The sequence below is a fragment of the Engraulis encrasicolus genome, chromosome 23 (assembly GCF_034702125.1).
Source record: "Engraulis encrasicolus isolate BLACKSEA-1 chromosome 23, IST_EnEncr_1.0, whole genome shotgun sequence".
Classification (NCBI taxonomy): Eukaryota; Metazoa; Chordata; class Actinopteri; order Clupeiformes; family Engraulidae; genus Engraulis; species Engraulis encrasicolus.
This window is the reverse complement of record NC_085879.1, coordinates 11,782,853-11,797,852: the sequence shown is the minus strand read 5'-3', so window position 1 is coordinate 11,797,852 and position 15,000 is coordinate 11,782,853. Positions and strand designations below refer to the sequence as shown.

Here is a 15,000-nt window from a genome sequence, read left to right as displayed (position 1 = left end):
CTCCTCTGACAACAGGTGAGAATATTCCTGCCTTTCCTCTTTCTCTTTCTTTTAACACATTTGAGAATACAAAATCTTTTTCCTTTCTCAATTTGTCTCTGACTCGCCGTCACCCCATTCATTCGTTGTACTGACGCATTGCTATGACGAATCTTTCAATTTTAACTTCTTGTCATTCACTTTCCCCTCAGTACTTTGTCGTTAGTTTGTGAAGTTTCCATTCACACAACACAGAACACAAACTGCACTTCACGCTTGAAATTCCGCCATGAGGACATTGTCCAGAGTTGTAGTTTGTAGTGCAGAATGTAAATTGTACTGCACTTACCTTGATACATAAGTAGTCTTTTCTGAATCATTTTTTCTGCAATACTTTTCTCAGCCTTAATGTGTCAGCTAACAGTTTTCCTGAGGGAACCCCAGCACTCTTAGTTAATTTCTCTCGTGTGTCCTCCTGTCTCTCAGGGAGGAAGGGGAGGAGAGGAGGAGGAAACGCACATCTCAGTTCTACTACACTGGGCTGCCCCGCTACACTGCACTGGATGCAATGGGATGGGTGAGTTAAAGTCACATGGAATACAATGCACTTTATTGTCAACATGCTCAGGTACAATGGGAATTATGAATGAGCATAATGAGATTGGTTGCTCTTTACTTGATGTGTTGCTGCATAACACATTCATAGCAGTTGTTATACACTTTGCATGAAGGATTCATGACGGTTTAAGACATTACTACCAAACCTTTAATAGACATGAAAGACAAAAAGGACAGCAACTTGTAAAAATCAGTAATCATTGTGGGTTCAGAACAAAACCTGCAATGCTGCTTTAGCATTTATTTTGACAAGTTGCTGTTCTTCCGTCCGCTAGGTTCATGAAAGTTTTGATATGAATGTTTCATGACCCAATCATGAATGCTTCGTGCAGACTTTGTAACAGCTGCTATGAATGTGTTCTGAAGGAACACGTCAAGTTAATTGTTACCGTGAGATCTTGCACCATATCTCACTCAGCATTGCCTCATTTTTAATGATTAAAAAGTATGTGGATTGTAAGCAGAAATTGTGCATTTGAATTCTGCACGAGAAACAGTGACTTCATTCGAGAGGTGACAAATTTAATTCCCAAGTTAAAGCCGTGCCACAGTTTCCTTCAAGCACAGGTGACTTCACTACGTAACTGGTCTACCTGCCTTGAGTACTCATTATGCTCAGCTGACTCAGAACTGGTTGGGTCAAATTTGTGGCAAGCTTTTTACTTTCTGAACCTTGGCTTGACGCATCTCATTTGAGCGTTCTTCCGCCATCTTTTGTCCATGTGGTATGCTGTCTTGCCTTTAAAGTAGTTTGTCCTAAAGTGTCAATTCCAGCATGCATTGCTGAACAGCAGCTACTATATACTCTAGCTGGTGGTAATTCCAGAGAGAAAGTTTACTACAGTAACTTACCATCGTAACTTGGAGAAAGCGGTGAACCTCCTAACATCAGAGCCAGGGCTGATAGTTTTCAGGCTCCATGCCTGATTTCAGGCTTGACAGAGTTTGCAAAAATAAAAACATTGATAATAATTAGCCATTAGGTTATTCTTATCTCAGAAAGTGTTACAGGTTCAGGGTTTTCTTATACTATCAGGCTTGAATAATGGTCATACACAGGCTGTGAAGTGTTTGAATAATGTGTCAAAATAGGCCTACGTTACGTCACTATGCAGTATCTTGTCGTTGTTGTTACAGCAGGGGAAAAAGTTCAGGCTCAGGATTTTTTTTCACTATCACCCCTGCAGAGCCCTCTGACTTTTTCTGTTGGAGAATGAAGCCACCACTATTAATAGGTTTACCACACACTCCTAGTTAACTTAATTGACATTGGTTAGCATCTGAAGCCTTGGTCAGTCCATCCCAAACGAGCTCCAAAAATGAATGTTCCCACAGATTCTGATGATTGTTATGGTAATGATGATTTGGATTCTTTACATTATTATTGTTTACGTGTGTTACCAGGTTGTTGCCACGTTGTGACTCTACTCAATTTCATCTCTCTCAAGAAATTCCGTAGATCAGGTGCCGCAGCTATGACAGACCATGACATTGTCCATTTGTAGTTAAGCAAGTACATATGTCATGACCAAACCATATTTGTTATTTATTTATTTATTTTTAAAGAACAAGCGGAACAAACAAACCCTAATGCTGCGACGTAACCGGTGGATGCATCGGGCCAGTACATATGTATATTGATGATGTGTTGATATACATTGACAGCTGTGGTGGTGATGTATGTGTCTGACAGGGTACAGCAGCGGTGGTCTTCATGCAAGTCTGCAGACGTATCCACTCTCACTACTCCCGTGTGGGGGACCCCAGCCCCAGTCAGACCAGCCACCAGGAATCGGGGCTTATTCGCAAGTGTGGATACCGAATCCTGCTAGACCTCAGTAAGTGACATTGCAGAAGCTATGAACACGCCATCTTCAAAATGTAATTGGTGAAAGTTTTCAGGTAAAGTTGACTTGCAGAGAAACATCTAGACCTTATAACATAGATTTATTTAGATTTATTCCTTTTTATCATTCTGGCAGGACATTTTGGAGATTCAGCTAGATTGATATTGGAAGAAAATGCTTTTTTTGTTTATGTAATTTAAGGATTGTGTATGTCTTCATACTAATACTTCCCCCAACCATTGCTACTCCAGTTTCCAGGCAGCATGACTTGTCCAGACAAGTGCTGCCGGGTGCACTGAGCCTGTACCGCCAGAGGGGGGCGCCAGAGTACAACAGCAGCATTAGCTCCTCTAGCAGTTCCTCCTCCTCTGCAGCCGTCACTGAACACTTTGACCAGCAGGAGGCGCTTCTGAGCCAGGAGTTACCCCTCACAGGTCAGCCAACATTCACAGACCACCTGCCACTGCAGCCATCAAAGATTGTCCCCTTATCATGTTATGTTGCAGAATATCTATGGATTTTTCTCAATTACGTTGAAGTATGAATCAAAACATCATGCATGTTGTGTCATGTACCAATAGGGAAGACACATTTCATTTTCATCTGACAAATTGGATGAATAACTGACAATATTATGACAATACATGTGCCACTTGAATGATGTTAAAATTTCTCACATCTGTCCCACAGAAGAGTCATTTTCTGATGCCAGTGTACACAGCGTTGAAGCCAAACCTAAAACACAGAATGAGCAGGTATGATACTTACGTTTTCTCTTTGCGTTGCTTACCCATCTCTCTCAGTCTCTCTCACGCTCTCTCTCACGCTCTCTCTCTCGCTCTCTCTCTCTCTCTCTCTCTCTCTCTCTCTCTCTCTCTCTCTCTCTCTCTCTCTCTCTCGCGCTCTCTCTCTCTCTCTCTCTCTCTCTCTCTCTCTCTCTCTCTCTCTCTCTCTCTCTCTTCTCTGACATGTATCTTTTATCGTTTGAGAGAGAGGAAATCCAGTACAAATATTGCAACCTTGAGTGCCTTGGATTTCCTCTCTCTTGCACAAGTTTGAGAATCCCTACACGGATGAGCACCAAGGGAAAAAGGTGACCACCCTGAAGAACTGTTAGTTTCTTTTTGTTTTCTGTACGTTTTATTGAGTGCATTGAATGCATTTCTCAGGATCCTGCCACACCAGAGGACAGCTTGTCAGAGGCGGCGGAGAACCTGGGGCATGTAGCAGATAGCAGCATACCGGTCATCCTCAACATCATCGGTAAGGCGCTCCATTTATTATTAATGTGCAAGGTGTGTGTTGGTATGAGTCACTGTGTGTCAGCCTGTCTTGCGCAACGTTTTGCACCTCTAGATTGTTCACACTCTCAGTTTATGTGTTATTATTCATGTTCAGCCCTTATTATTGATGTGAAAAACTTCCATGAATTTTAACTGAATCTTAAGTACACTTAGCTTAGGGCTGCACAATTATGGACAAAATGGTAATCACGGTTATTTGTGTCAAAATTGAAATCATGGTTATTAAAAAACAATTAACAACTGAATTTTGTGCTGAATTTTATTTAAAATCACAGTAATATAACCAAGATTATGTATAATGGAGTAACAAAATAAAGCTGAATTGTAATAACTATGTAAAAGGCAACAGCGTGAAGCGTGAAGATTTTTGGCCAGAAATGCCTGTCAACATGTTCTTGCATCAATGATGCCTGAGGGCAGGTCACTGTATTGCCGCCTGTGCGATCACGATTGAATTGTCATGGCCACCATTTGTAATCGTCAACGTGCACAAAGTTTAGCGAGGGCCTGCATGCCGTGAAAGTGTCTTTGACAACAGGTGCAGCTTTTCAGAATACCATAGTCTTGAAGTGGTGAAACCGTAAAGAAGCAGTGTTGCGCTCTTCCTCTGCAAACTGAAGACTGTGTTATTTGTATTTACCTAAAGTTTGTATGTGTTTGTGTTTGCCTGTGCGCGTGTGTGTCTCAGGTCTGGAGAGTGCGAGGGCTGGGGACCATGAGGCTGCGTTCAGCTGTTTCCTGGCCTCTGCCCAGAATCGCTACAGCAAGGCCCAGTTCAACGTCGGGGTGTGCTATGAGAAGGGCAGAGGAGTCCGGAAGAACCTCAACAAGGTAGATGCATTACCACACACACACACACACACACACACACACACACACACACACACACACACACACACACACACACACGCACAAATAAAACCATGACATATGAACGTATCTTTGCAGTTAGAGTGCCCTAATACTATTTTGAATTGTTTAGAAAGGAGAGATTTTATGTGTGGAGCCACACACCTTATTGCCGTGGCTTGGTTATATTAATCTCACATCAAGGGTGAGCAGGATTGTTTTCGAAGATATGATTTTCTGTGAATCCAGGGAAAACATTACAAAACCGACTCAGCTGGCTTATGAAACGCGACCTCTTCTGTCAATATCATGTTTAACTTTTGTCCCAGGGTCACCTGAAAGAAACCTTGGTTCAAATTTCAACCCCAGCTGCCATGCCACCGGAGCACATTTAATGGCACTCTGCATTTCAAGCGATGACACTTCCTCTGTGGAAAATGTGGGTTTTGATTATGCTCACTTGAACTGTTTGGTCTTGGCTCGCACCATGGGCAAAGTCACCGTGCTAAGCCCATCCCAATAAACCTCTGCAATTTAAGGCGAGGTTAGACGGGGAAAACGAGGAGTAGAGGAGTGAAATTGTCAGTGCCTCATACTAAATATCTTTCACACTCCTTCGGGTAGGTTGGGCAAGAAAGTATTCATGGTCATAAGAATGAATTTGTAGATTACAGTCCTTTTATAAAAACCTAAATATCTCATTTTCATAAAAACATGAAATAAATTGCATTTAAAATCTTAGACCCACATTTCAAACATTCTCTATTAGATGGGAACTCATTCAGATTCTGTTATTTACATGTGATGCATGCACTGCAATTGGCTAGCAATTATACTTCCTTGTGTCAGCATGAGATGCAGCATATGGTCCACTGTGAATGTGGATGAGTCAATTCCTGCTTTGCCAGACGTGGGGCTTTGACAAATGGCAGCTATGATGTCTCCTTGTCTCGGGTGTGATCTGTCTGCAGCATTTTCAATGATGAGTCTATGATTTATAGCACATCTATATTTAGAAATGATACGTTGTCTCTGGATTTAGCTCAGATGTTCAGTTTATAAAATAAAATTAAAAATATTTTAACTATTTAGTAGGGCTGGGCGATTCACCCTGAAAAAAAAATCTAGATTTTTTCATTACCAAACTCGATTCACGATTCACGATTCGATTCAATACCCCCCCCCCCCAAAAAAAACAAAAAACAAACTTGTTGAGCTCTCTAGGCCCCAACGTGGTGTGGGTGTGTGTGTGTGTGTGTGTGTGAGAGAGAGAGAGAGAGAGATTGGCAGAGAGATTGACAAGTAGGCTCTGTTTGTGTGGCGGTGCCTCTGGTGTGTGTGAAGCCTACTCGGACTGGACCAGTTTATATGGACATGGGGTAGCCTATAGCAGGGGTTTTCAAAGTGGGGCCTGGGGACGCCTGGGAGGGGCGTGAGAGGATGCCAGGAGGGCCGTGGCAGATTGGCAGGGAAAATAGCAAAATTAATTGAATGACCTAAGAAGCCAAAATAAACTAAAAATAGGCTTAAATCCCAAAGGAATATTTTTTTTCTTTACAATATTTATGTATTGTGCTTTCTGTAGTGCCTGAATGGTCTTAGGAATACACAAACTTTATCAAGGTGTGAGACTGGGTGCACAGAACAAAATAGTGTGGCACGTCCCATGTCAGGGGGGTGGGGGCGGGGGGGGGGGGGGGGGGGGCGGGGGGGGGGGGGGGGGGGGGGGAGGGGGGGGTGGGGGGGGGGGGTGGGGGGGGGGGTGGGGGGGGGGGGGGGGGGGGGGGGGGGGGGGGGGGGGGAGGGGGTGGGCTTGGCTGTATGTGGAGGGCTCATAGTAAAGTTTGGGAACTCCAGGCCAAAATAGCCTAATGTAATTTGTCTCAGAACATTGCTAATAGAAATGACCAATTGGGATTACATTGAAACATCTCAGAGAAAGAACAAAAAATGTGAGGGGTAAACCCTCAGGCACTGTTGAGATTTGTCGTCACGTGCCATCCATCCCCACAATATATTAATGATGCATTATAGTACAGATGTATGTATGGAGGTCCCAGATGAACAAATGTAGCAATTGCCTGCTTTTTTCCCATCAGAGCCCATAGTAATGCGTCTGAATACATGTCGATGCATCTGAACACTGCTGCGTTAACACAGCGAAAACATTTTGGAGCAACACCCTAAAACAATGCTTACTTCAAGACGGTAACGTTTGCAAGCCTGAGTATATTAAATATCGCGTTTCATGCATTTAATCAGACATCAGCGCATTCGCACAGGATCAGAACTAGTTTTACAGCTGGTAATTTCTCCAGACTGCAACAGGTGGTAAAACTGTCGGCGAAGTTTACCGATATCGCCGCTATATTTACTGACATGGCGCGTTCAGACGCGGTTACTTTACCACAAGTCTCCTAACTAGTCCCGTCCGAGTAGGGCTTTAGAGAGAGGGGGAGAGAGAGCGCGCGAGAGTGCTCCGTCCGGTTGCTTGGGTGTGTGTGTGTGTGTGTGTGTGTGTGTGTGTGTGTGTGTGCGAGAGAGGGAGGGAGAGAGATTCCTTTCAACTCACATATGTTGGTTAAGATCATACAGGCGAGGAAGCAGCGCATCCAAAACTTTAAGCATATGTTGAAAACCTCTCTTCTCTGCCGAATAATTTGGAAGCATATCGTAGTAGGCAGTTCTAGGCTAATTGCATCCGTGATTGCTTTCCACCTTGCGTCACTCTTGTGGTAGGGGTAGAGTAGTTTGTTTAGCATTTTCTCCGCGAGATGTTTTCGTTTCAAATATTGAAACATGCATGTAGTCCGGCTGCTACGACCTACAGCTACGACAACACTGTCATTCACAATTTACAAAGTGGTAGGTTGTTTAATTCATCATTGGCAAAACGATTTGAGGTAGTGTCCCCTTATTTGAACAGGAGCCCGTATTCCTCACCCGTTTCACTATATTTCTGTCAAACCATTTCACTCACAACGTTTGTTTGTGCATGTAATGGGGGAGGAGACACAGAGAATGCACTAGGTATGCTAGACCTACGTCTTCGCCAAGTGGCGAACGTAATGCAATGCCCTGTGCGCTTGGGTACATAAACTGACAGATGATTTAAAAAAAAAATAAAAAAAAAAAATCGTATAACGCGATTTCTCAAAAAACAAATCGATTTGACGTTCAAACTCGATTTTAAAATCACATCGATTTTTTGCCCAGGCCTACTATTTAGAGAACACTTTGGAAGAGCAGGCCCTTAAAGGAGCACTCCTGCCAATTTCAATGTGCTGTTGTATTGCTCACGCTACCCTTGACTTGTCAGTAGCCGGTGACGCCGCAGTTTTTGGCTATGAGCTATTCTAATGGAGGCAACTTTTGTTTTCGTTTCGAAAAAAACATTTTATTTATTCCCAAAAACATCCAAAAGCTTGTGCAACGTCAGCAGACGGCTAGCAAACAGCGATACATTTTGGGAAAATATTTGGAGTAGGCCTATGGTCATTTTTTTAAAAAATGTATAAAAGTTGCCACCATTAGAATAGCTCATATCTCGGAAAGGGCTGAGCCAAAAACTGCGGCGTCACCGGCTACTGACAAGTCAAGGGTAGCGTGAGCAATACAACAGCACATTGAAAATTGGCAGGAGTGCTCCTTTAAACATTTTAGAAACCCTTTATAAATAGTGAATGAATTATCAACAAAACATTTACAAATGTTTCTAAATGAGTAAGAAATACTGTGTTTGAGCACAGTTTGGACACGGTACAGCCACAGCACAACTAGAAGTTTGTCCAACAAAGAGAATAAGAAATGAAACCACTGGTTATACTGTACTAGTGTCCAGCAGGCAAACACACACATCCAGTAGGAGCTGATCACCACCCCACTGTGCATTGTAAGAACTATCCACTTATGGGTCACACAGCAATTCATCACAGCAAGCAATCTGCTTTACAGTGAAATGTAATACAATGATGCAATGCAAACAACAGTAAGTGTGTCTGTAATCTCAGTGTTGGATGTTTCATTTCCTGCACATTTGGTACCCCTCTGATGAATTGGGTGCATCCTAGCCTTAGATGGCAAATGTTGAACACTTGAATCAGAGTGCATGTCCCTCTCTGCCCTGTATGTGAAGCTGTGATGTATGGATGTGGAGAATGATGGGGATTTTAGTCTCTCATGGACTGTTGACCCACATTCTTACCCTTCTTCCTGACCCCTCTCTCTCTCTCTCTCTCTCTCTCTCTCTCTCTCTCTCTCTTTCTCTCTCTCTCTTTCTCTCTCTTTCTCTCTCTCTCTCTCTGCCTCTCTCTCTCTCTCTCTCTCCACTTTCTTCTTTCCTACCATTTTGTCTTCTTAATTGCTCTATGACTGCCACCATTAATCCTTCCTCTTTCCTCATTTTTCCTCTCTCCAGGCGCTGCAGTTCTACAGGCGTGCGGCAACGTCGGGCCACAGGCAGGCCCAGTACCGCTGTGCTAAACTCCTCCTGAGCAGCAGGAGGCAGCAGAGAGCCGAGGAGGACCAGGCCACAGCCATCGCCCTGCTGGAGGCAGCGGCCGCCGCTGGACTGACTGAGGTCAGACAGACTTGCCTTGTCATGCTGCCATTGGACTGGGAGAAGTTCTATGAGTCTTACCAATATACAATGCATGTGAATATTGAAACTGGCGAGAATGCCTCCAGGTTGTTTTAACGATTCCAAACGCATTATTTGGTACGATGAAGGTGATGTTTATTGCCACTTTCTTAATGTGTCTTGAGTTCACAAAATACCTTTTTTTGTATTCTTCAGGCTTAACTTAAGTGTGAACATATGCTGTAAATGCCTGTTGAATTTACCTTGCATTGTAGTGAAACTGGATCAGATGACCATTGATGTGCTGTATGACTGTGCTCCTCCTCCATATCACATGTGACTGAATCATATATGTATTAAATGACTGTGAATCCGTCACCCGCTAAGAAACAACATCTTAGTACATGCATTGCTGGTGTATTGTTGATTGACACTGGCCTTTTTTACATGAGACATTTAATTCAGAATTGACTCAATTTAATTCAGAGTAAAACTTCATTCCGCTTTAAAAACATCATGTGAACGCTTCAAATTCACTGTTCACACTTCACTCCACCCACTCAATCAAATTATATAATTCTGAAATATTAATTCGAAATTAAAAACGTCATGTAAATGTGGCCAATAACAGTCTAAGCCTACATGTCTCTGTCTCCCAGGCCCAGCTGTATCTTGGGGTGCTGCTGTCACAGGAGCCAGCTGGAGACCAACAGAGGGCCGTTCAATACCTCCGCATGGCCGCTCAAAGTGGGGTGAGTCAGTGCTCTTCAGCAGCCTTCTTCCCTATCAGGGGCAAGGGGTTATTTCAATTAGCCTTCTTTATTCACCAAATAAATTAACTGGATGGCAAATGGTAATGCACTCTAAAAAAACAGAGTTGTGTGGCTTTGTTTTTACTCCAAGCGAATATTCATGTTTGCTGTCCCTTCAGTGCTGCGGAGCAATCTCATAATGTGAAGTTTGCTTTGTCCCCTCACTCCTCTTACGGGTTTGTCCCTTGACTTCTCACTGTGCGTACTGTACATACCTACAGCACATTGTTGTATTAATAATATACAATTATTCACAAAGCCCATTTTCTATCACCATGTATTATGTATTATTTCCTCCTTGTATTCAGTCCCTTCTTCGCTTTGTGTATACAGTTTCCTCATTTTGCATTTTCACACGCTTACTTCTCACCTATGTTGACCTTGTTGTCTACTTCTATTGTCCTGCTCAATGACAACAACAAGTCTTGAAGTCAAAACAAAGTCATGGGGCTGTGGCATTCGGAGGTTTGCCACCTGCTTTGAGTTAACACAGCCAGGAGCACTTGATTCCCAAGTCAAAAATACACCAAACGTAAACACAGCTCGTGAAAAAGCAACATCTCCAGTTCAGATTGGGTAATGTAAATAACAGGGGCTAGTGTAACTCTGGGGGAGCTGATAACAGATCAGCTGAGGAATACCACATGTGTTGTGTTGTGTTTGCAGGACAGCGTGGGTCTGCTGTACCTGGGTCAGTGTTATGAGTGTGGCGTAGGGGTGAAGCAGTGTCTGGGCACGGCGGCTAACCTCTACAGACAGGCGGCCGCGGCAGGCAACCAGAAGGCCAAGGGGCTGCTCATGGACATGTGCCACAGGGAAGGTAATGATGGAAATGGGTTTCTTTCTTTCTTTCTTCTATTTCATATAGAATATAATGTATCAGAACACTTGGAATGGTTTCTTGCTTTCTTTCTTTTTATCACATGCTTTAAGTTCTTTCATTCTCTGTCACACAGATGCACACACATGTACAGGTGCACAAATGCCAAATGCCTACCTCTATCTACTCGCTATTTGCCAGAAAGAAAAAAGTTCCTGTCCTTAATTCGTTCACTTTATTTCTTTTTTTCTTGCTCTCTTATTACTGACATGCATACAAAACAGAATTTCTTGTCAAAATGCCAAATAACTGTATTTTTTGCCTCAACACAAGGTCATCCTGAAATTGAATCATCCACTTAAGCTGCCCGTCAGTCAAGTGTCTTGTTTCTGACTTTGCTTCTTCTTCTTCTCTCTCTCTCTCTCTCTCTCTCTCTCTCTCTCTCTCTCTCTCTCTCTCTCTCTCACTCTCTCTCTCAGAGGACCGTGTTCTGCGTTCCATCCGTTCTGCCCCGTGCTTCTCCGCGCTCGACAACCTCACTTTGGGTTCTGTCCTCTCCGGAGCCTTCCAAGAGGCGAGTCCTACTGGGCAGCGTCAGCGTTCTGATTGGCCAGTCCAGCCTTTACCTCACTCTCAGAGCACAGGCAGCCTCCGAGTCCCGCCCACTCACCTCTACTCGTTCTCCGGTGCTGACAACGCACCCAGCAAGTGGACCATAGGGGTTGGATAACTGTATCACACACACACACCAAGCAGACATGGATCATAGGGGTCGGATAAGACTGTCTAACACACATACAGAGTACACATACATACACACACACACACACACATACATACACACACACACACACACACACACATACACACACACACACACACACATACACACATACGGATTGTATGGGTCAAATACAAGACACAGTGAAACAAGCATGCAGAAAAACATAGGGGTTTGCATAAGCACTGTACAAACAGAAACATTAGACACTCACACGCACGCCTATACACATACAAGCTCGCACACAAATAAAAGATGAGAAGCTTCATAACACAGGCCAGTATTGAAGACAAAATTGGTGCATGGAGAATATTGTCACAGAAGTGTAGCAAGTATTTCATATTGCACACTTTTTTCTTCAGGAAAAGATGAGTGTCTTTTGGAACATTTTTTTTTCTGGAGCAGAACCGTGCAGAGCACCTGTTGTGAAACTCGCACACAAAAAACAAAACAAGCATAACTTCATGACACTAACAATAGCAAAGTTTGAGTGGACACACACAAGTTCATACAAACTGTTGACACATACAATACGCTGACCTTATTCTGTAAATATCAAACGTGTAGAAAGAATTAATGCACATGCTTGTCAATACATGTATTGGCTTGTTTGATGTTGGACACACATTGTGTGGAAAAGAAGTGGGCTAAAGAGACTGTTTCCCCAAAGAAAAGATATTGAAAGCACTTGGTATTGGCCCTGTCTGTTTCCCAAACAATATTGTAAGATCAACAAAGGCTTATGGTGATTAATTATTTTGCTTTTATTTGCCTTTTCTTTTTTAAAAGAGTAAAGCCTTGTGATGTGTAAAGCATGGATGATTGAACGATGTAATGTGAGTTAAGTGAGTGCATGGTTTAATATTCATTGCTCTAACCAAGGTAATGGGAACCGTACGAGTTAAACGTAATTCTCTTTGTTGAGTTAATGTGGTGGGACTTTCCCCATCTTCCCCAAGAATGTAAATGCGTTTCTGGTCATGAGGGGAGTTGTGTGGAAAAACTTTGGGCAGCTTTGGATAAGGTTTTTGTTTTAGTTTAGATTTGTGTTTTGTATTTTGTTTTGTTTTATTTTTAGCCTGAGGTCACTGCATTAGTCCGTAAAAAAAACTGATGTTGAGATGTGCCTTTATGTGTCAAAAGTACATATTCTTCTGTGTGTACGCCATCCTGAATGTGAGATGCTACAAAAACTTATTTTGTAAAACGCACAAACTTTAATAAAAAAAAAAATAAAAGTCTATTTTTACCATTTGAAATGGATGGCTGAGCTTCTCCTAATTGAAAGCATTTGTGTGCCACTAATGATGTCTTTCCCATCCTTCACTTGAGTGCTGCCTCTGACAGCGAGAGAGCAGGCTTTGATTTGTGAACCCACTTTGAAGAGATCACAGCTTCCTGAGTTGCATTCAGAAAGGAATCGATACCCAGTTCCCCAGTAACTAAATCCATGACGGCCAGTGTCGTGCAATTTGATATGACTTATTGCTCTGTCGGATCGATATGTTTCCCCCTCATTTTGCATGTCTACAGGCAATATCTCCATTTGAGATCTCCCTGTGCACTTCACACATCTTCCCTCTAAGAGAAAAAGGGGTTCTTCTTGAAATATAAGTTCAGGGATGAAAATGGATGTGATGCAGTCTTCTGCGACCATTTTACACTCAAACATAATAATCTCTATAGCATAATAATCCATTTAACCTTACTGATGGGACTGTCGTTGAGGGATTGTTTTGCAGTGCAGGGAATCTGTTATTACCTAGTAAAACGAGAGGTGGATGCGGAAACGCTGCCCTGCGCTCCGCGCTGTGATTGGTTTGTTTGGTGACATTCCGTCAACGCGCACACATGGCTGACGTACCCGCGTAGGAGCACGCAACGGCGTGAGCAGCGCTCGCTCGATCATCAGGGAGGAGAGAGGAGAGTGATGTGATATCATACATTGGAGGAAACACAACGCGAGGAGGGTGTCACTTTGCGGCTGCAGCAGCTAAGCTGGTTTGGTCAGCCGGGCGATAAACTTGCACAAAACACGGAGGTCGTGAGCGGTGAGTAAGCGTTTTTTGTCCCTTTCCTATACAAGTTGTTTTCAAACGGTGGAAGTGATGCGCAGTTTTGCTCCATCACTTGGGAGGGGACGGGCGTTAGGATGTCGGGGACGAATTTACCTCATCATCTCCATCGACAAATAGGCTACTGTAACTTGTTTGTAGAATTGGCGACAAGTGTTTTTGTGGTCTTTGCAACACAACCTCACCCCAAGATCTGAGCGATCTAACGGCAGAGACACGGGGATGAAACGATAGAGAAAGGAGACGAGAAAGATAAATACAGAGCAGCATGACTAGGATGACATCTACCTCTCTGCCTTATGATGTAATGTTTTGGGATACCGCCGCCTTGCTATTCCCCTTGCCTTGCCGACTCATGGCAGATGGATGGCCAACATAACCTGCTATAGGGTATAACACATCGACGTGTAAATGTGGAAATAAGATAAATATCATACGCATTGCACACTACAATATGCGATTGCCTACTGAACGATATTACTGCAGAATCATGGTATAAAGAATCGACTTTGCAATGTGACTTAACCAAATAAAACAATCATCTGAGCATATTATAATAATATTACTCATCTGACGAAAATGTCTCTTGTCATTGTGTATGCCTACATTTCATAAATAACTCATTTGTTTGTGTAATCAAGTGTGTTTGGAGTATCGTCAATTTCAGAATACCCCCCCCCCCCCCAAAAAAAAAGCACTTTGAGAAAACATGTTTAAAAGTCATGTTATGTCTTCCAAGTTATTTGTAATGTTGCGTTCATGATAAGGGTGGAGGCACATCCTCCCTGAAGTAGGCCTACCTGTCGGTTGAAACTACTGCCATTCAACAGATACATTTCTTATTTCTTTCTCCTACTCTGAATATAACACACTTCATTGTTTTGTCTGAGGCAGAACTGACAAAAAATAAAAAATGCAGAATATGGCTGCCCAATTTCTTGGAAAGCTTTAACACCCAGCAGCACTATGACTGTACCCATTGCCAGATCAGCACAACAGGTGTGACTGACCTTTTCTAGTCAAAACAGGGCTGTGTGTGTGTGTGTGTGTGTGTGTGTGTGTGTGTGTGTGTGTGTGTGTGTGTGTGTGTGTGTGTGTGTGTGTGTGTGTGTGTGTGTGTGTGTGTGTGTGTGTGTGTGTGTCTGTGTGTGTGTGTGTGTGTGTGTGTGTGTCTGTGTGTGTGTGTGTGTGTGTGTGTGTGTGAGAGAGAGAGAGAGAGAGAGAGAGAGAGAGAGAGAGAGAGAGAGAGAGAGCGCTGATGACAGACATGCCCAGGAGGGTGTGTGATGGCAATGATAATTGCGATGATATGTTTATGCTTCCCCCCCTCTCGTCC

At 43.1% G+C, this 15,000-nt stretch overlaps 2 protein-coding genes across 2 annotated transcripts in view; both read left to right on the top strand.

Annotated features, from left to right (window-relative positions):
- The window catches only part of dele1 (DAP3 binding cell death enhancer 1), a 13,029-nt gene extending 1,006 nt beyond the window's left edge, over positions 1-12,023 (top strand). The window contains exons 2-12 of the mRNA XM_063190729.1: positions 1-15; positions 466-556; positions 2,291-2,435; positions 2,696-2,878; positions 3,135-3,199; positions 3,614-3,707; positions 4,437-4,579; positions 9,015-9,176; positions 9,836-9,928; positions 10,655-10,808; positions 11,288-12,023. The exon at positions 1-15 is cut by the window's left edge and continues 97 nt beyond it. Of these exons, the coding sequence (XP_063046799.1) occupies positions 1-15; positions 466-556; positions 2,291-2,435; positions 2,696-2,878; positions 3,135-3,199; positions 3,614-3,707; positions 4,437-4,579; positions 9,015-9,176; positions 9,836-9,928; positions 10,655-10,808; positions 11,288-11,538 (1,396 nt within the window). The 3' untranslated portion in view covers positions 11,539-12,023. The remainder of the gene's footprint in view (positions 16-465; positions 557-2,290; positions 2,436-2,695; positions 2,879-3,134; positions 3,200-3,613; positions 3,708-4,436; positions 4,580-9,014; positions 9,177-9,835; positions 9,929-10,654; positions 10,809-11,287) is intronic.
- Positions 12,024-13,494: 1,471 nt separating this feature from the next.
- LOC134439462 (amyloid beta precursor protein binding family B member 2-like) overlaps positions 13,495-15,000 on the top strand; it is a 93,172-nt gene continuing 91,666 nt past the window's right edge. The window contains exon 1 of the mRNA XM_063189351.1: positions 13,495-13,640. The gene's annotated coding sequence lies outside the window, so the exon portion shown is untranslated. The remainder of the gene's footprint in view (positions 13,641-15,000) is intronic.